This window comes from Trichoderma virens (assembly GCF_000170995.1).
Source record: "Trichoderma virens Gv29-8 chromosome Unknown TRIVIscaffold_70, whole genome shotgun sequence".
Lineage (NCBI taxonomy): Eukaryota > Fungi > Ascomycota > Sordariomycetes > Hypocreales > Hypocreaceae > Trichoderma > Trichoderma virens.
Window position 1 is genome coordinate 56,286 of NW_014013679.1, and position 20,223 is coordinate 76,508.

The 20,223-nt window shown below is 50.4% G+C and overlaps 6 protein-coding genes across 6 annotated transcripts; 3 read left to right on the forward strand and 3 right to left on the reverse strand.

Annotated features, from left to right (window-relative positions):
- Window positions 1-190: 190 nt before the first annotated feature.
- On the forward strand, window positions 191-4,069 carry TRIVIDRAFT_52300 (uncharacterized protein; the record flags this gene model as incomplete). The annotated part of the gene is made up of 2 exons (XM_014100219.1): window positions 191-451; window positions 512-4,069. 2 exons carry the CDS (start codon window positions 191-193, stop codon window positions 4,067-4,069), a joined length of 3,819 nt encoding a protein of 1,272 aa, XP_013955694.1.
- A 539-nt stretch (window positions 4,070-4,608) lies between these two features.
- TRIVIDRAFT_152392 (uncharacterized protein) lies at window positions 4,609-5,370 on the reverse strand (the record flags this gene model as incomplete). Its single annotated transcript, XM_014100220.1, has 3 exons — window positions 4,609-5,058; window positions 5,130-5,243; window positions 5,302-5,370. Coding segments are annotated over 3 exons (633 nt in total), but the record flags the coding sequence as incomplete, so codon positions are not given.
- A 1,422-nt stretch (window positions 5,371-6,792) lies between these two features.
- TRIVIDRAFT_14657 (glycosyltransferase family 76 protein) lies at window positions 6,793-8,168 on the reverse strand (the record flags this gene model as incomplete). Its single annotated transcript, XM_014100196.2, has 2 exons — window positions 6,793-7,189; window positions 7,252-8,168. 2 exons carry the CDS (start codon window positions 8,166-8,168, stop codon window positions 6,793-6,795), a joined length of 1,314 nt encoding a protein of 437 aa, XP_013955671.1.
- A 1,289-nt stretch (window positions 8,169-9,457) lies between these two features.
- Window positions 9,458-13,492, forward strand: TRIVIDRAFT_70433 (uncharacterized protein; the record flags this gene model as incomplete). The annotated part of the gene is made up of 3 exons (XM_014100221.1): window positions 9,458-10,653; window positions 10,724-13,420; window positions 13,468-13,492. The coding sequence occupies 3 exons, from the start codon at window positions 9,458-9,460 to the stop codon at window positions 13,490-13,492; spliced, it is 3,918 nt and encodes a 1,305-aa protein (XP_013955696.1).
- Window positions 13,493-14,162: 670 nt separating this feature from the next.
- Window positions 14,163-15,593, reverse strand: TRIVIDRAFT_59723 (uncharacterized protein; the record flags this gene model as incomplete). The annotated part of the gene is made up of 2 exons (XM_014100222.1): window positions 14,163-15,359; window positions 15,438-15,593. 2 exons carry the CDS (start codon window positions 15,591-15,593, stop codon window positions 14,163-14,165), a joined length of 1,353 nt encoding a protein of 450 aa, XP_013955697.1.
- A 1,867-nt stretch (window positions 15,594-17,460) lies between these two features.
- TRIVIDRAFT_152287 (uncharacterized protein) lies at window positions 17,461-18,692 on the forward strand (the record flags this gene model as incomplete). Its single annotated transcript, XM_014100223.1, has 3 exons — window positions 17,461-17,738; window positions 17,816-18,327; window positions 18,523-18,692. The coding sequence occupies 3 exons, from the start codon at window positions 17,461-17,463 to the stop codon at window positions 18,690-18,692; spliced, it is 960 nt and encodes a 319-aa protein (XP_013955698.1).
- Between the last annotated feature and the right edge of the window lie 1,531 nt (window positions 18,693-20,223).

Sequence of the window (20,223 nt, forward strand, 5' to 3'; positions counted from 1 at the left end):
GTATATCAACCCACCGCTACGCTCCGTCGCTCTCCATTCGTGACGCAATCATCCCCAACACACCCGATCATCGCAACAATATCGAAGTCATTCTACCTCGATCCCTTGAATCCCCTTCTCTAGTAGTAAGCGAGACGCTGTGAAGCTCGTCTCAGCTCGCATTTTGATGGCCATTCGGCCACGAGGCGCCATGCGTCTGGCCGTGCTGTCTTCGGGCCTTGCCGCCCTGCTCTTTGGTGTGAGCGCCCATGCCGAATCGTATACGCCAAAGCACGAGCTGGGCCGATGTGCCTTCCGGGGCCAGTGTGGAAAGCAGAGCATCTTTGGCAAGGAGCTGCCGTGTGTTGACAATGGCCTCGCGCACGATCCGGACGAGGATCTTCGAAAGGAGCTGGTTGAGCTCTGCGGCGCTGAATGGGGCGAAGGGCCCGTCTGCTGCAACATGGAACAAGTACGCCGCGTGCCTCTTTGACGGGTATAATGAGAATGAAAGCTAATGCTCATCCAAAAGGTCCAAGCCTTGAAATCCGAAATGGGTACCCCGAAAACTCTAATCGGTTCTTGCCCAGCCTGCAAGCACAACTTCTTCAACCTGTTTTGCAAGTTTACTTGCTCTCCCGACCAGTCGACCTTTATCAACGTCACCGATGCCGCGCCAAAGAATGGGAAGCTGCTCGTCACTGAGCTTGACCAGTTAGTCTCTGAAGAATATGGATCGGGGCTCTACGACAGCTGCAAAGAGGTCAAGTTTGGAGGTGCAAACAGCAGGGCCATGGACTTGATTGGCGGCGGAGCCAAGAATTATCACGACATGCTTAAATTCCTTGGCGACAAGAAGCCGTTTGTCGGTTCTCCTTTCCAGATCAACTTCCCGGAGGAGTACAAGCAGCCTGGTATGGAGCCATTGGAGATGAAGCCTAAGAAATGCAACGACGAAGACCCGGCCTATCGATGTGTTTGCGTCGACTGCCCCGAGGTGTGCCCTACACTACCAGATGTCAAAGAGGCTGGATCCTGCCGAGTGGGAAAACTTCCGTGTCTTTCCTTTGCATCCATCTTTACGTATGGCGTCTTACTTCTGGCTCTATTCACCGCTGTCTTTGGCCACATTTTCTGGTTCAAATATCTCAAGCGCCGTGTCGAAAGGACTCGCCTACTTCACGAATCATATCACAGCGATGATGAGGATGAGGGCGGGCCTATTCTCACCGATGCTATGCGGGATCAGCCTACGAAACGTTATTGGCTCAATGACAAGTGCGACAAAGCGTTCAATCACTTGGGAAGCTCTGCTGCGAGGTTTCCGGTCCTCACTATAGGTATCAGCTTGCTAGTTGTTGGTATCTTGAGTGCTGGCTGGTTCCGATTTGACATAGAGCAAGACCCTGCTCGACTCTGGGTTAGTCCCGCGTCGGCTGCTGCCCAAGAGAAGGATTACTTTGACTCCAACTTTGGCCCCTTTTTCCGAGCCGAAAAGATATTCTTGGTCAACGATACGGAATCTTCTGGCCCTAGCCCCGTTCTCAGCTACGAGACATTGCAGTGGTGGACGGAAGTTGAAAAGAGCGTTGAGAAACTCAAAGGCTCTACCTATGGAAGCTCGCTTAGCGATGTTTGTTTCAAGCCTACTGGGGATTCTTGTGTTGTGCAATCTGTTACGCAATATTGGTACTCAAAGGGAGGAGATATTGATCCTAATTACTGGAAGGAAGACCTGCGCAGCTGCGCAAGATCCCCTGTGGATTGCCGGCCTGCATTCGGACAACCTATTGAACCAACCATGATTTTGGGCGGCTACGACGACGATGTCGCTGAATCGCAAGCCATCACCGTCACATGGGTTGTCAACAACGCTCCGGAGAAATCTGATACGCTTCTTCGCGCCATTGATTGGGAGAATGCTCTCCGTGATCGGCTCCTTCAAGTTCAAGAAGAGGCCAAGAGCCGTGGCCTTCGACTGTCCTTTACCACGGAGATTAGCCTTGAGCAGGAACTCAACAAGTCTACAAACACAGATGCCAAGATTGTCGTCATAAGCTACATTGTCATGTTCATCTATGCATGCCTCGCACTTGGCACGCCTCTGAAGCACCTGTTTGGAAACCCGGCGCTGCTGCTCGTCGAATCGAAAGTCACTCTGGGTCTCGCCGGCATTATTATTGTGCTCATGTCTATTTCTGCCTCTATTGGCTTCTTCTCCTGGGTTGGATTAAAGGCTACGCTCATTATTGTCGAGGTCATTCCGTTCATCGTACTGGCTGTCGGCGTTGACAACATCTTCCTTATTGTCCACGAGCTTGAAAGAGTCAACATCAATTTCCCGGACCAGATGGTAGAGGAGAGAGTGGCTCGGGCTCTGGGCCGCATGGGGCCCTCTATCTTATTTTCAGCCTTGACTGAGACGTTTGCGTTTGCTCTTGGTTCTGCCGTTGGCATGCCTGCTGTCCGAAACTTTGCTGCTTACGCCGCTGGTGCAGTTCTTATCAATGCTGTTCTTCAGATGACCATGTTCGTGTCCTTCTTGGCGTTGAACCAAATTCGAGTGGAGGATAATCGATGCGAACTCTGGCCGTGGTGGCAAGTCAAGAAAGCCAGAATCAGCCTCAATGGTAGCAATGGCTACCCGCCAGCCACCGGAAGAGGGTCTGATGCCGATGAAGAAAGCTACTTGCAAATCTTCATCAGGAACACTTATGCGCCCTTTCTCCTGCGAAGGCAGACTAAAGTTGGTGTTGTTGCTATCTTCCTTGGTCTTTTGTCAGCTGCTATCGCCTTGCTGCCAGGCATCCAGCTCGGACTGGACCAGCGTGTCGCCATTCCAGATGGCTCCTACTTGATCCCCTACTTCAACGACCTCTACGACTACCTAGAAACCGGCCCCCCAGTTTACTTTGTTACTCGCGGAGTTGACGTGTCTCAACGCCCACAGCAGCAAGCCGTGTGCTCAAGATTCACTACTTGTCAGCCATTTTCGCTGACGAATACTTTGGAGCTTGAGAGGCAGCGATCTGACATTTCATACATCATGTCCCCGACAGCAAGCTGGATCGATGATTTCTTCCTTTGGCTGAACCCCATCTATGAGCAATGCTGTATTGAGCGTGGCTCAACTTGCTTTGCAGACCGCCAGCCAGCATGGAACACGTCTCTTTATGGCATGCCCGAGAATGACGAGTTCGTTCATTACCTCAAAAAGTTCCTTGCAGCAAAGACTGATGACGTTTGCCCGCTGGGCGGCCAAGCCTCGTATGGAGACGCAGTGATTTTGGATGACGAGTCTGCACACGTCAAAGCTACCCATTTCAGAACCGCACACACCCGCCTTCGCAGCCAGGAAGACTTTATCAAGGCCTACTCTTCTGCTCGCCGCATTGCTTCAGATATCACCAAAGCAACCGGAGCGGATGTTTTCCCCTACAGCGTCTTTTACATCTTTTTCGACCAGTATCTTAGCATTATCCAGCTGACTGGCGGTCTTCTGGGTGCTGCTGTCGGTGCCATCTTTGTCATTGCGTCGTTCCTCTTGGGCTCCGTTCGCACATCGGCCATTGTGACATTGACCGTCATCATGAGTGTCGTTGATATCATGGGCGCAATGGTTGTGTTCAATGTCTCTTTGAATGCCGTTTCCCTCGTGAATCTCATTATTTGCGTCGGAATCTCGGTTGAATTCTGTGCGCATATTGCTCGAGCCTTCATGTTCCCCTCGCGAACCGTCATGGAGAACAGCTTTAATGTTAACGGAAAAGACGCTCGTGCTTGGACAGCCTTGGTAAACGTTGGTGGATCGGTGTTTTCTGGTATCACGGTTACAAAGCTGTTGGGTGTCAGCGTTCTTGCATTTACGCGATCCAAGATTTTCGAAATCTACTACTTCCGAGTTTGGCTGGCGCTTGTTGTCTTTGCTGCTCTTCACGCCCTGGTGTTTTTGCCAGTTGCGCTGAGCCTTGCTGGAGGTGAAGGCTACGTCGATCCTGAAAGCGAGGGTACGGCCGCGCAAGATCTGACTGATAGACGATGGCGAGCGATTACAATTCACGACAATAGCGATTCTGACGATGACTATTAGTCGATATCTTTGAGATCCAAGAACCTTTCGGATGGCTATGGCCCTCTGCCATGACTACTGTAACAAGGACATGCCTGAGGGTCCCTTGCCCAACAATGTCCTCGAGAAATTGGAATAAACCTTGCTTGCACCATGATTGGGTTGGAAGAGGCGGGTTTCTTTTGTGTCAATGGAGTAACTGGTGTCTGGTGCACTGGATTTGTGTTGGGAACTGTTGGGATGTAATAATAGGAGTAATAGCACAGTGGATTGGATATGTATTCAAGATTTGCATCCCGAGATTGTTTTGAATGCACTTGAAGTGTTTTATTTTCGCTTTCTCTTTTTGTCTTCTCGGGTTAATGGGTGGCACTAGGTAATATGGTTCTCACATGTCCGTGTTGATAGAAACATTCATCATAATTGGTGTTAGTTAGGATGGCCCCCGACGAGTCTAATAAACCGGCTTTCTAAATAGAACTTGATAGAGAATAAGCAGTCCATCCTACCCTAAGAAAACTCCCCCGTGCCTCATCCTCGGCTTCTTATAGCTGCAAGTGTTAATACTTTATCAACGGCATATCATCTACTGGTTCGGGCTCTGTGCCGGCCGAGACAACTTCACCACCCTCTGACGACTCATCATGTTGCCAAGCCGAAATTTCATCCTTATCCGCATGATCACACGTCTTCCGCGTCGTCCAAAGAGAAGCAACATTGGTACGCGTCATCCACGAAGAGGCAGCGCCGTTACGCTCCCTTGCGCCTCCTCCCCTATCCATGACGCGGAGCATCTTACGGCCGCACGCCTCGGGGAACTCCTGGCCGTCTCTGCCGACGAAGACGGGCTCGCCGTCGTTGAGGGGGTTCCTGAGCTCACCGAGCTTCCAGAACTCGGTGCGGCGGGTGTTGAGCCATTGGATGCGGAAGGGGGCGCTGGGTTCCCAGGAGATGGTGCTCATCCATTTTGCGGGGGGGATGCTTGCTGTGGGAAGAGTGGTCATTCGGGCCTGGTAAAGGGGGTGATGTGATTAGTTTTGGGGAGGGTTTGATGGGGGTTGTGGTTTGGATGGGGACTTACGTAGCCTTGGAAGGCTTTGGATTTGTTGACGGAGAAGATGAGGAAGACGTTTTTGTACTGTTGAAAGGCGTGGGCGAACCGGATGCCGTTGGTCTCGCTTGTGATCCATAGGCCCTATTTTGCTGTTAATACATGGAGTTTACGAGTGATATGAAGAGCATGTGTAACTTACGTCTCGTTGAGACATCTCGACGTTTGTCATGTTGAAGGATTTCACCAAAAAGTATCGCGATTCTATACAAGTATGTTAGAAAGATTTGTGTTTGAAACGTGTTGGAAATAGATGTTTACTTTGATTGGGAGCCAACGACAAGATTTGGGATGGAGTATAGCTTCTCATTCCCTCATTTTTTCCTGAATGACGAGATTCAGGCTCAGAGGATTTATCCAACGAAGACGGCGATTCAGCTTCTTGACTCTCGTAGTCTGGGTCATCAAGTGGCGTAGTAGATTCGATAGATGGCTGAGCGTTTTGAACATGCTGTTGGCCAGGTGTAGGTCTGTTTCTAAATGTCACAGACCAGTTATCCGACTCAACCTCTTTATTCTCCGAAGAAACCTCAGAGCCACAAGGCTCGCCGGGACTTTCAAGAGTCGCTGGGCGAGAACCAAAGGTGTAATCGACATCATAGCAGGGCTTTTCAGCTGAGCAGCTCTCCGAGATAGTTGGACTACGCGGCATGGTAGACGCAGACAGAGAGCTGCCGGGAAAGTACTCCGTAGAAGAGCGGATCTCGTCGAGAATCTTGGAGCGCTCTTCGTCGATGGCTTTGAGTTTGCGGAGTGCGCCGAGGACCTTTTGGCGGTGCTCGATGTTGAAGTAGCCCGTGTGTTGGAGCCAGAGCTTGAGGTCGCTGTCGCTGTCGGTGTCTGAGGCGGCATCGTTTTGGTCGTGATGATGTTGGACCTGGTTCTCCTGAGAGATGCTTCCTGTGGGCTCTCTGAATGAGGCTTCGGCGTCGCTGTCTGCGGCTGTCATTTTGCGTTGCCGGGACTCTTTGGAATGGTTTCTGATATGCTGTTGAGTTGGGTAAATAGATGGCTATTGTTGAAATATCGCGTGCTGATGTGATGTAGCAGATGATCAATAAATATCTCTGCGTCTTCTGGTTAGTACCTGTATTTAAGCTTCCGAGGCCGTTGCACCCCTGAGCAAGACTAACTGGCACTTTATGTTGTGGTAGCAACTGGCGATAAAATATGGATAGTGTCTGTTTGCTTTCGAGTCTTTAAATATGTCGTTTAGAAGGGCAATGCAAGCGGTGTAGATTTTTTGAATGGCAGAACAAAACGTCGTGAAAAAGGCGGACTGCCTGTTTTGACCTTTCGATGGTAGAACGGATAGGCACCAAATCACGGAGGCATATGCAGATGTCCGCTGCAGATATGCGAAGCATCGATTCACGAATATTCCAGGCTGGCGATGGTATTATGTGTTTGTAAAATGATGAGATGATATATATATGAATGATGAAGAGACTGGGGAGTAATAATGTGTCAATGATATATAGAATTGGCTGAATGGCGGCGTTGTAATGGGCTTGTTAAGCGTTTTCTATTCAACACCAAACGCCGCATATTCATAGATCTACTAGGGACAATTAAGGGATAGATGCATAGTCTTGTATGAGTTTTATTTGCAACATTAGATCGGTCGAGGCATCTATGCTGGCGGCATAAACGACGCAAACAAGCCTCCCTGGATGCCGGCATACATGACCATAAAGACAACAATCATGGACCCCGTTTTACGAGTCTCGATGTTGCTTAGGCTGTTCGCCACCCACCAATACCATACGGGATACCCAGATGCAAGCCGGGTTATGATCTGCACATGGAAGTTGGTAATGGCCAAGACAGCAACCACCGTCTGGATCACAGCCAGTGTAAGTACAAAGGTATGAAGCGACTCTGGGACCACTGGTGTGGATTTAGAAAGTCCTTGGCCCAAGTTACGTATAACTTGTACTCCCGACTTGATGAGAAATGTGAGTACAGGACTGGCCAATATGAACAGTGGCAGCTGGTTTGGGGTCCAATATCTCAAAAACCCATTATTCCTGTCAAGCAGAGTAAGTATAAAAGTTTCTGTACGTATTTAAGGTTTAAAGTAGCAGCTTACCAATAGTATTCTTGAACAAAGGTATATATGCTGGGCACCAAGCGAGAACACCACGGCCTTGGTTCCGTGTCGGCGAGATCAACTTTGCAATATCTAAACCACGCTACCGTTTGCGGCACAACACTACCAGCCGCAATAGAGAGCCCTCCAATAATCAAGGAAGCGAGCAGCACTAGCTTTGAAAAGCTTGGCTGGCGGAAAAAAGCGAGCAAGCACCTGGTCGCTTCCACGGCGAACAAGAGTCCACTGATCAAGCCGTTGCTCCTAAAAGCAGTGGACAATCCAAACGAAATGCCCGCGCCGAGAAAAGCCAGGGTCCGTTTGAAAAGGCCAGCACCGGGCCGAAGACCCGTGGCGAACAGCAGGTTGCCGACAAAGGACAGGCAGGCAAACGGACTCTCTCCATAAGGGGCGGATAGGAAGAGGCCGGCTGGAGAGAGAATGTGCAGAACCGCTGCCACGTAGGCCAGTGATTTATTGCCGAAGAGAACGAGAGTGAGCCTGTGAAGAGCCAGAACAGCTAATAGATGAGCAAAGGTTGTAAATGCGATGGCCGCCATGGGCTCGAGGGCGGCGGCATCATCGCTGACCAGTTGCGTCAACGGCTTCAAGAGCCACAGAATACCGCGGACTGAGAGCGGCAATGCTGCTCCAAACGCCCATTGCTGCTCGTAAACGTAGCCGTCGCGCGCAGCCTTCATAAAATACAGCGCATCCCATCGCGTCAACCGGGTTGCGAGGGCCGATGCATTGGCGCTTGAGCCGTACAAGCTCTGGAAGAAGAGAGACGTTGACGTGTCATAGTCGTGGCTGACGGTAGTTCCGAGGGCTACGGCCAGCAAGAAGCCTTTCCAGGCAGCAAAGACGGCGATTAGGGAGTGCAATGGGCGAGATTCATGGTAGGGAATTGGCTTCATGTTTGTTTATAGGGGAGGATGGACATTGGATGAGGGAACGAGGGAGTGAGTGAGTAGCTATTGTTTGATGTTCAAATCATTTGCTTTGAGTGCATCGGAATTGTTGGTTTGCTCTTATCAGTTCGACTGCGAAATGAACCGAATGAGTTTCGAATGGAATGCAAACAAAAGAGGATTGAGAGACGTGGGTTTGGTGTAAGGTGGATGAAGCAAGTATTGGATATCGTCCATTCATATGCTCAGCCAGGCTTGAATACGTCTGATGTTTAAGTACCTGCTAACTTGATGGATGGCTCTCTTGTACCTGCCGCTTCATCTTTGCGGCAGTTTGGCACTGTTTGAGCTTAGGAGTACCTGGGCTGGACTAAACTTAGCGAGTGGGTACCTACTAATATCTAGGACCCCGATTTCCATTGACGACATGTCCAAAACCACCAAAATCTGCAAGTAGAATCGCAATCAATGGCCGCATTTGCTATAATTTTGAGCGATTTATGCAGTGGAAAGGGGACTGTTATGCTTGCCTTTGAAGAGCATCGATCACAACGAGGGCTATTTCATTCTTAATCAGCGGCCGCGTACCTGGATCCTCTATCAAGCAGGCACGACTTCAACTGGCCAAACAGCACGAGCTGTGGTTGGTTTGATCTCGCTGCCGTCAAATACAGCTCCGACATCAATCACTATTTTACAGCTTGACGTATTGGACACCTTCTTTCCCGGCCGTCGAGGTGGCTATTGAGTGCAAAGATGCTGTGGCCGGCAAACGACTCGCTTCGTATCCTACAGTGCCGCTGCGTCTTCTCGATCGCGTTGAGGTCGCCCATCATGAGAAACTTGGTTGAAACCAGCCAACGACAAGTGCACAGATCTTCCAAGACATTTCCATCGTGGCCCAGGACTACATGTTAAGACTCCTTCTTGCACATTGGCAAATTCGTTGGATCAAGATCAACTGGATTAGATTGATGCCCAACCCGGACTGCGATGCTATCACGACCCGATTTTAGAAACAGCACGATGCTACATGTTTGGCCAGTGCACAATGCACACGAATGCATATGAACCAATAGCAGAACCCCACGTCTGCGGCATTTTGCAGTCAGCTGAAAGACAGCCTCTTCTGCGGTGGTCTCTCAGCTGAAAACGTTGCTTCACAAGACAAGGTACATGTATTACAACACCAGACCCCAGCGTCTTTAGTTTGCGTTCCGAGGAAGTCCAATTTGTCTACTGGACCACCAACTGCTTCTCCGAGTTTCTGCTACTATCGCCATCTGGTATCTGCAATGAGCCTCGGCTTCGACGTTGACTTCTTGGCCGTGATCAGCCTTGTGAACCAGGTGCGCAAGAGCTTCGTCGGCGCCCCCGAACAGTTCAGGGCCATTTCGGACGACGTTCGGGGATTTTCCATCATTTTACAAGATGTCGAGGCTAGCTGTACCCAACTCAGCCCGGAACAGTCTCAGGAATACCAGAGCGTCGTGACCAGCTGTAAGCATCTGCTTGAGCGGCTTCAAACGATTCTTGATGAATACGCCGACGTGGCTGAAGCCGGCAAGGCTGGGAAAAGGACGGCCATCAAAAGAGTCTGGAAGAGGCTCAAATGGGAACCCGACGCCATTCGTGATATACGAACCCAAATCTCTGTCAGAATAGCCACCTTGAACAGCCTCAACGATCAAGTTACCAGCCAAAACATTGCGAAGCTTGTTCGTCATCAGGAAGATACGGAACGTGAGGCTACGCTGAAATGGGTCAGCGACATCAACTATATTGCGCAGCAGAACGATATCGCTCTCCGCTGCCAGACAGGCTCTCGCAGATGGTTATTTGAATCTGAAGTGTACAAGAAATGGTACGCCCAGAAAGGCAGTCTTCTCTTTTGCCCCGGAAACGCTGGCACAGGAAAGACGTTTACTACGGCAATGGTTATTGAGAGCCTGCGGCTTGCGAATGATGCTGAGACTCTGACAACGTACATGTACTGCAACTACCAGAATCACACCCAAACTATAGAGAAACTTCTCTGCAGCCTTTTACGAGTTGCGCTCGAAGAGGCGGACCATGAGGGCGACAAAGTCCTTTCCACCTGCAAGCAGATGCGTTCGTCCAACAAAACGATATCTCGAAAAGATTGCTTGGACTTGCTCAAAGACCTCTTTTCTAAATTTAAGAGGGTCAACTTGATAGTGGATGCACTAGACGAACTGTCAAACGAAGTGCGACGACCACTCATATACGACCTATTCAATCTGCATAGGCAGGGCAATGTCTGCCTGTTTGTGACTTCGCGCAACATTCCAGAGATCCAACACCACTTTGAGCGCTGTGAAATGTATACCTCTCTGGAAGTGAGATCAAGCGATGAAGATATCCAGAATTTCCTACGGGACAATATTTTCCAACTACCAAGTTTTGTTGCTCGATCTCAAAAACTGCAAGATGAAGTGATCAACTCGATTACCAATGCAAGTGCCGGCATGTATGTCCTTGATCCCTTCATAAGTGCCCGAGTATGCTCGCTGGCTAGACTTCGCTCATTCCTTCTTTAGGTTTCTACTTGCCGAGCTATATTTGAAATCTCTGGTCAGCACAATGTCAAAAGGCAGTCTTTGCAAGCGACTTTCCAACCTGGCAACCGGTTCGAGCTCATACGATACTTTGTATGAAGATTCGATGCTTCGAATCGGATTTCAAGGGCCCGAATCAGAGCGTGTTGCTTTACAGATGCTTTTAGTCTTGACATGCGCGAGGCGGCCCCTTTCACCCGAGGAGCTCAGTCATGCTCTATCCATTGACGAGGGAAGTGAAACTTTTGACGAAGACATGGTTCCAGACATGGATGATCTGGTTGCCGCGTGTACTGGTCTTGTCGTGTTAGATGACGCAAGCAATATCGTGCATTTGGTGCACAAATCAGCCGCCGAATACTTCGAGCGCACAAGATCCCGTTGGTTTCCAAGAGCAAATGAGAAAGTGGCGCTCATCTGCCTCAGATACCTTGAAATTGCTGAGACAAAGCCAGAAGAAACCAGGGGTGAAGAAGCCCCATTCTACTACTATGCCAAGGCAAACTGGAGCTACCATTCGATAGAGGGCGAAAACGAGGCTGCAAACGAGACTGCTTCCGGCAATGCCTCACAAACAAGTTCGGCAATTGACCGTGGCTCTTTGCCAAGCCACCTCGCATTTACTCAGCTCTCCATCCAGCAAATGACTAAAGAAGTCGCCGATGTGCACTCTACTATTGTCGAAGCCTGCTACGCCGGCCATCAGGCATGGGTGGAGCAGCTTTTAGTCGTTCGCAACTACGATATGAGTACATATGGCAAAATTCCAGAGGCATATATAAATAATGACGAATCCTTCAGAGATGATGTCTTGTTGACCATCGCGGCTGCGCGAGGAGATTACAGCATGGCTTTAATGTTGTTGGCGCGAGGGGCAGATCCAAATATTTGCAATGGCTGGGGACAAACACCATTGATTATCGCCGCGACGAATGGCTTCGAGGACTTGGTATCGCTCCTCCTGGATCAAGAGTCCATCAGGCCAGACAAGATGGGTCGGCATTTACAGGGGCACTCCACTGCATTCCTGGTGTCGATTGACCTCGGCCGTCAAGGATGCTTCAAGATGTTGCTCGAGAAATCTAATCGTGGACTGAGGGATAGCCACAAAAGAGGCGCCATGTGGCTGGCTGCCGCTGCCGGGCATCTCAGTATCATCTCCGAGCTTCTCAAATGGCCTGAAGTAGAGATCAACTACGCTGACACAGAGTATTGTGGCAGTCCGCTTCTTGCGGCGATAAGGGGTGGCCACGAAAAAGCTGCCTCGCTTCTTCTGCCCTACACAAAAACCCAGAGCTGCGGACGCTGTGGGATTACACCCGTGTACTACGCTATCCGGAAGGGATATCATAGCCTCTTGGAACGGCTACTAGAACACGACGCATCGGCAGCAGACCACGAGATAGATCTCGATCTTCATAACGAATGGAGGTGGACTCTTCGTTCAACCTATTGCGAGTTAAGCGACGCAGAGCAAAAGACGCCACTTATAAACGCCCTTCATCTACGAGATGTGCAAGCTATTCAACTGCTGCTGCCGCATGCCAATGTCAACCGGGGAGGTACTTGGCGGCCTCTTCACGTAGCAGCTGAATGGGACAATGTTGAAATTTTTGAGCTACTTCTCAAAAAAGAAAATGTAGAGCCAGATCCTGTCGATGGGAGTGGCCGGACGCCGTTTCTCCTGGCAGCTGCGTGTGGACATTGTGACATTATGAAGGCGCTCATCAAACAAGGGGGCATTCAATTTGACAGAAGGGATGCGAAGGGTCACGCTGCGAATGACTATATTGTTCGTCATTTCTGGAATCTTGAATACTTTTTTCTTTTGACATCTATTTTACCTGTAGATGTCAATAAAAGGAACTCCGAAGGCTATAGCCTACTCCACCAGGCTTGTTCTTTGCATCCGGACTTCTCGTTTTCTGCGAACGGTGAATGTTTCGTAAAGTTTTTGGAACCTAACACTGGTCCTCTTGTTGCTGAGCTGTTAAAGTGGCCTCAGGTCGACGTGAACTTGCCCGACGGGAACGGGTTGACACCTCTTCTCCTCGCAGTGAAAAATCGCCAGCGAGATGTTGTACGCTTGCTTCTGGACCGAGAAGAAACGGATGTGTTAGTCCAAGACGGGGGAGGGAATGACGCCCTATTGCTTGCCTCATTCCAAGCTCCCATGAGCGAGGCGTTTTACATTCAGCTTCACTATGGGTGTAAATTCAGAACTCAGGGGATACCATCTCGCTATAACGTACACCACTGGCAGGATGTATTAGACGCAGAATTCGGCGAATACAGTGAATCTATTTTCAATATGTTGATCCACGACAGACGCTCAAATCCGTACCACAGAAACAAAAAAGGGGAAAGCATTATGTTTGGCGTGGCGAGGACGGGCACCAAGGACATGGTTCAAACAGTCTTGGAAACCACCACGTTGGCGTCAGATCTAGCAAACGTATACGACGGTGGGAAAACCCTGATTTCACTTGCTTTGTTGAAGAACAAAAACGACGATGCCGTGGATCTTCTGATTGCACACTGCCCTGCGGTTATTCTCCAGAACACCGATGCTAAAGGTCGGAGTCCACTCTCATACGCAGTGTCGAGAGCCACCGGCCAGGCAACTCGATCGCTCCTAGCAGCAGCTGAGATGGACACCAGCGCTGCTGATCGATATGGGTATGCACCCTTGTTCTATGCTATTAGTAATAGCAATACCGACGTAGCTTGTCAACTTATTGCCATCGATAAGACTCAGATCAATAATCTAGATTGCGATCGCTTGACACCACTGATGCATGCAAGCGAACGCTTCAATATTCCAGCCATATCTGCCCTTGTCGAACGGCCAGATCTCGATTTACTGGTGACAAATGGCGAAGGGCACGCATTCTTGCGTTATCTCATGAAGACGTTTTGTTCAACATATTATAAGATTGAAGCCGGGGTGATAAAAGAGCTAGATAATATTCTCTGCCGTATCCTCCATCTTCTCCATCTTCAACGTCGCGTTAGCAACAACCATAACCATAACAATAGCCCTCTTCTCTGTACCCAAGAATGGGGAGAAGACTCGATATCTGCGATTCTACACCGCTTCGCTCTGCTATTGGAATACTTCGACATTGGTTTGGACATTTCGCGATGTGGCACCATAGATGGTTTTTTGGAGATATTAGGTGAAAAAAATCATGGCGGCCATTATGACAAGGGAGAACTTTTCATAAGGGTCTTACGGCGTTACGTTGCGTAGATCACTCACGCTTCTTGGATGCAAAACTCGGTTCATGTTTGTTCATTTGTGGCTGATTCCTACATGTACACCAATTCTATAAATCCCAACAAACAGTTCCTTTGCATATAAAGAGTACAAATCATCCATGATATATATAAAAAAAAACAAATCGCTGTCATTCAAAACTTAAATCTTTTCTCCAGTCAGGATGGGCAGAGCCTCATCGCTCGTCCACCAACTCACACCCTTCTCACCAGGATAAGAATACCTGTCCATGCTCTCCGGCTTCATCTCGACACTGTATCCGGCCTCTGTCGGGGTCTGGTAGTATCCGTCCTTGATGACGGAGGGATGCAAAAAGTGCTCGTGGAGGTGGTCCACAAACTCCAGGACGGAAAGCTTGCCGCTGACGACGACGTAGTCGATGGTGCTCAGGTGCTGAGTGTACTCGGGGAGGCCGACGCCGCCGGAGTGAGGCACAATGGGGACGCCAAACTTCTTGGCCATGAGCAAGACGGCGAGGACTTCGTTGACACCGCCAAGACGGCAGGCGTCGATCTGGCAGACGTCGATGGCGCCCGTCATGAGCAGCTGCTTGAACATGACGCGGTTCTGGCACATCTCGCCGGTGGCAACGCCGATGCCGTACGGCTTGAGAGCCTCGCGCACGGCCTTGTGGCCCATGACATCGTCGGGAGAGGTTGGCTCCTCAATGAACCAGGGCTTGTACTCGCTGAGCTGCTTCATGTAGTCGATGGCCTCGGGCACGGACCAGACCTGGTTGGCGTCGACCATGAGGACGTTGCCCTTGTCGTAGCCAATGATCTCACGAGCAATGCCCAGACGCCTCCTGTCCTCCTCGACGCTGCCGCCAACCTTGACCTTGAAGTGTCTGTATCCATCGGCCAGGGTGTCTCTCAGCAGCTGCTTCATCTTCTCCTCGCCGTATCCCAGCCACCCGGCGCTTGTTGTGTATGCGGGAACAGCTCGGTTCTGAAGAGCCTCCTCAATGCGCTTAGCCTTGCCGCCCTCCTGCTCCCGCAGCAGCGCAACGGCCTCTTCCGGCGTGATGGCGTCGGTGATGTAGCGGAAGTCGATGCAGCGGACGTACTCCTCGGGCGTCATGTCGGCGACGATGCGCCACACGGGCTTGTTGAGCGTCTTTGCCCACAGATCCCAGACGGCGTTGACGACGGCGCCCAGGGCGAGGTGGATGACGCCCTTTTCGGGGCCGATCCACCGCAGCTGGCTGTCGTTGACGAGGTATCGCCAGGTCTTTCCCCAGTCGGCGACGAGTGAGGAGAGCGTCTTGCCCTTGAGGCGGTCGGCGACGTGGTTGATGGCGGCGCAGACGATGTCGTTTCCGCGGCCAATGGTGAATGTCTATTGGGGAGAAGTAATTGGTTAGCTGGCTATGAACCAATTGGACATTGAATACTGGTGATGGAGTTAAGGACTTACCATGCCGTGGCCGCTGTGCGCAGAGTCGGTTTCCAGGATGCAGTACGCCGCTGAATAGTCGCCCGCAGCGTTCATGGCGTCTGAGCCCGTCTTGTCGAGGGACGTCGGGAACCGAACATCGCGGCTCCGGAAGCCTGTGATGGTGACTTCAGACATTTCGGCGATATGTAGATGTGGATGGGAGAGGGAGTAGAGAGGGAGTAGAGAGGGGTTGAATTGGGTGGTGAGATGTTGGATTGGATGACAGAGAAAAAGGATGATGACAAGCTTCAGCTGCGATGGAGGTCGCCAATGGGTATTTATTGGTCTACTCGATGCTCCAAAGCACCAAAAGCAGACAGCCGGTTTCGCTGAAGAAGAAGAAATCACAAGCACATGTGGCGTCTCCAGTTGTCACGATGCAAGTGGCCAATATATGCGACGGAGAATATATAGCCGCAAATGGCCTGCGCCTCGCGAGCTCTTTTCCTCGGCCATTGGTGGGATGGCAAATCGCCGAGGCCGTCTACGCGTAGCACAGGGGATCTTTTACGGAGTTCGAGAAAGCTCGCTGCAGACGATTGGTTCGCGACAAGGCAAAATTGCTCGAGAGAATGACATCGGTTGGGGGTCCGAGTTGGAGACTGAATCGTGTAATATGAGGGGACGACTTTGCCTGTCCTGGCGGCGGTGTTGTGCTATTGGCCAGGATATAGCCATATAGCCGAAGAGGCCAATCAGCTTGTGGGATTCGGTGTTTTGTAGAAAATAAGGTACGGATTAGCCGCTGCTCAAGCTTTGAATAAATCCTTTGGAGGGGTTCGGGGTACCATCGGAAGATTTGACGGAACCCCTCCCCCGCACTGGAATCTCGTGTCTGGTTCGCAGCTGCGTTTGGAGTTGAGTTCAATGATTTGACTGGATGGATCGTCAATGAATGGTTATGTGTTGTATCAGATAAGCAAGGGAGCACGATGGAGAAGAAGAGCATGCGCCTTCTCTCTCTTATATATCGTCTCATCCTCCATCATCACCATCTGTTGATGGCTTTTCTCACCTTATGCCAATGTTCTAATCCCGTCGGTTTCTGACTCCTCCCGACGCTCAATCAGGCAAATTACATTTTACTCCAACCAAGTGACAAACAAACTATAGACGGCTATTTCCCGACGGCTTTTCTGGCTATTATTAACAGTAGTTGGAAGCTCATTACTGAATTCGTGATGAAAAAGGTCATATACCGTAAGTTTGCTCAATGGAAATGGCGTGTCATGCCTTGACGTCCATCATACAACTGCGTGGCACATGAGACATGAGGGCTAGAGGTGGTGGGTTAGGCCATATGTACTGCGAAATGAGCTGCAGATCTGCACCTGCATCTACTCAGCTTGCATTATTCAGCGATTCCAACTACCTATTGGTTGAGCCTTTGAGGCTGGGGTAGCCGAAGCTATACTTCTGTATGACGCCTTTGATGAGAGGCTGGTAAGGTTAACCCATGTTTTTATCACACAACCTGGTACTTCTATTCAATAGTAGCATCGAAATAGCCCCTTTATCTGAAAAACAAAGAATACAATATCCCCCTCAGTTAAATGCCATCCATCACCATTTCCATGAGTTCATCGGCGATTAAATCAGTCCTCATACATCTCTGTCGGGCTATTTTGACCAATGCTCATCCCGCCCGCCAAATTCTCCAGATGAACCAATAAGCTCCAAGTACATAATCAAACTGATCTATCATATCTCGATATAGAAGCAAGAGGCGTCATGATTTGCGTGTGAGGCTACCTACCTCTCATACCCAAATACAAGTAAAGGTACCTGCCAAATTCCATCTCGAACCTGTTAGTGACGTGCCCCACTTTTGTCAACCGTTAATTCTCGAGCTTGAGATTCACCGAGCTTCTCTTCATCTTCATCCACGCTTCATCCCAACCGCAATCATCTGAACCCGTCGTTTCAAACTCAAAAAGCTGACATAATACCCTGGTGAATCATGGATGACGATTATGGCGTTGACGATGCCTTGCTAGAGGCAATGGCAGCTGTCGACTCGATTCCTCCAGCGCGCAGCTCCGTTAAGCAGCCGGCGCCTCAAGCTCTCGACAAGCCGTCAACCAGCAGCAGCTCCGGAAATACCGTGGTGCAGCCAAAGCCCCAAGTAATTCAGCAAAAGACGTTTGGGTCAGCCATCCTGGTATCGCCTCGCCAACGCGGCAACCCCCTCTTGACCAGCATCCGATCAATACCGTGGGAATACAGCGACATACCGGCGGATTACGTCCTTGGGCTGACGACGTGTGCGCTCTTCTTGAGGTGGGAATCTTATATAGTCATCACCACAGACTATCCGCTAGAGCATATGTCATTGCTAACTTTGTGACTGACCTCAGTCTCAAATACCACCGTCTCCATCCCGAATACATATACACCCGCATTCGTAATCTCCAGGGCAAATACAATCTGCGCATTCTTCTCACTCTCGTTGATATCCCAAACCATGAGGACTCACTCCGCGAGCTTTCAAAGACTTCAGTAGTCAACAACGTGACTGTTATACTATGCTGGTCCGCAGCCGAAGCCGCTCGCTATCTCGAACTCTACAAGTCGTACGAAAACGCCAACTTTTCGGCCATCCGCGGACAACAGTCATCCAATTATGCAGACAAACTGGTTGAATTCGTCACTGTGCCGAGAAGTCTGAATAAGTCAGACGCCGTAGCTCTGGTTGCTAATTTTGGCAGTCTGAAGAATGCGATAAATGCAGAGCCAGAGCAGCTGAGCATGATTAGCGGATGGGGTGGCACCAAGGTAAAGAGATGGACTTCTGCCGTCGAGGAGCCATTTCGAGCAAGGAAAGCAGCCAAGAGAGGTTTACAATCTTCATCAGCAGCCGTGGCAGGACGTGATTCAAGGGCTGCGCCTGCAATTGCTGACACTGATCGGCCTTCTGGGTCAGAGGCTGAAAAGTCCGGCTCTGGGGCCCCGACCAAGATGACATCACACGCTTCATCTAAATATGGTTCGCCTGGTGGGAGCGCGCCAGGCCGTCAATCTGGCAGCACACAACCTCCTGCACAGTTTCACTTCCTGGACGAAGATGACGATTCTGACGAAGAAGAAGCATTTGCCACGATGAGTCGGCAAGAAAAACAGCCTCCTCCTCAAGCTACGGATCAGACCAGGGAGGAGCGACAACCCAACAAAGAAAGTAGCCAGCTTAGTGAAGGTGTAGCGGCGGCATTGGCAAAGTTGCGGCAAAATGGCTGAAGGCAACCAGTTCACTCGCATAAATTTCACATGCTCTCCCAACAGAAGTTGCATGCTTGGAGTACATCGGCTGGTGATGGAGCGCCGCGAAACTGCCGAGAAAGAGGGGAAAGTTGATGCGATCCGCGGGTCACAACGCATGACGCTGCGTAATAGTAATACTCTGGACTCCGCACAGCGGTGTTTCTTTGGCCATCGTCTATGAAATACGGCCGCACATTGGAATCTGGATACAGGGACTTGGCTTTGTTCGGACACTGATTGACTGAGACCTTGCAAGGTCTAACGTGGGGTCAGGATTACCCTTGCATAAGACATACGTCGGCTATATTGAACCATACGTTGCATTATTGAGTCTGTGTGGCAGCACTGTACCGTTGATGGAGCACAAGCACGAGAACAGGTCGCAGCTATCTATAGATCGTTGTACATACACACACCAGCGATCGATTCTTAGTGGCCTTTGCATCAGCAGCGATCACCTCAAGTGGTGGCGCGTCTCGAGGCTCGTCCAACCAAAGCCGGACATTAAGCTTGTCCCTGGAGCTGAGATTGAGATGCGGGGCCCAACCACCAGCCGGTTCCTGAAGTGCCGTCGCCAATCTGTGGGGAAATCAGGCTGCTCCTGATATCATCGCACGTACGAGTGGCGCTCGCCGCGCTAGGCAGGAAGAAGCAGGTTGAGCGGCTGCTGTTGTTGTAAGTGGTGATGATGCTACGATTGAATGGATGTTAGCACGAAATATATGCCGAATGCTTGCTAGCTGAGCTGCTCAATTCCGATCCGTCTGGCCGCTTGTTCCACGGAACCCGCTGCCAAGATTTGCGTCCCGGCTTGATTGATGAAGAGAATTATCGTGACGACGCGTTACTTGCGCGTTGTCCTTTCACAGTCTCGGTTCAGATACAATAACTAATCCGAGAGTCTGATCCATGCGGGGGGCTGGTTGTCTTTGGTCGCTTCCCGCCCCTCAACATTCCCCAGCTCACATACCACCACACATGGTCTAAATGCCAGGGTCGGCTCCGAATGACACCTCATGATAGCTGAGTGTAAAAGTTGGTTCCCCCTCTTCGTCCCCTGCAAGCGTGCCTAGGCAACTAGACTAGCCTAGACGAATCAGAGTTCTCAACATGACCCGTCACCAACGGCTTTGAGTCCCATTGAGAAGCTTCATCTTAACCGGCTTGTCGAGGTCACGAACGATTCCGTCATGAACAGACGGCACATGCGAGCCGTTGCTAGTTCATGGTGTCACCTGCCTGCTGTGGCTCTGTTCACCGGCAATCCTCGTCCACCCTTGGAGCTAAAGTGCACAATCCCGGCAGTTTTTTGAGCAAAAAGCATGCCGGACGGCCGTCTTCGCATCCCTAGGCGGCGCCATGTCTTGAATTAGAAGAATTGTGATTTATGCTTTTCCACACGCATGAACAATCCGTAGTACTGGTGGCTAGTGTTGCATCAGGAGCCCCTGTCATTCTCTCGAACCTTGCAGGAAAGGGAGGAGGAGGAGGGGTTCGCGAAATAATT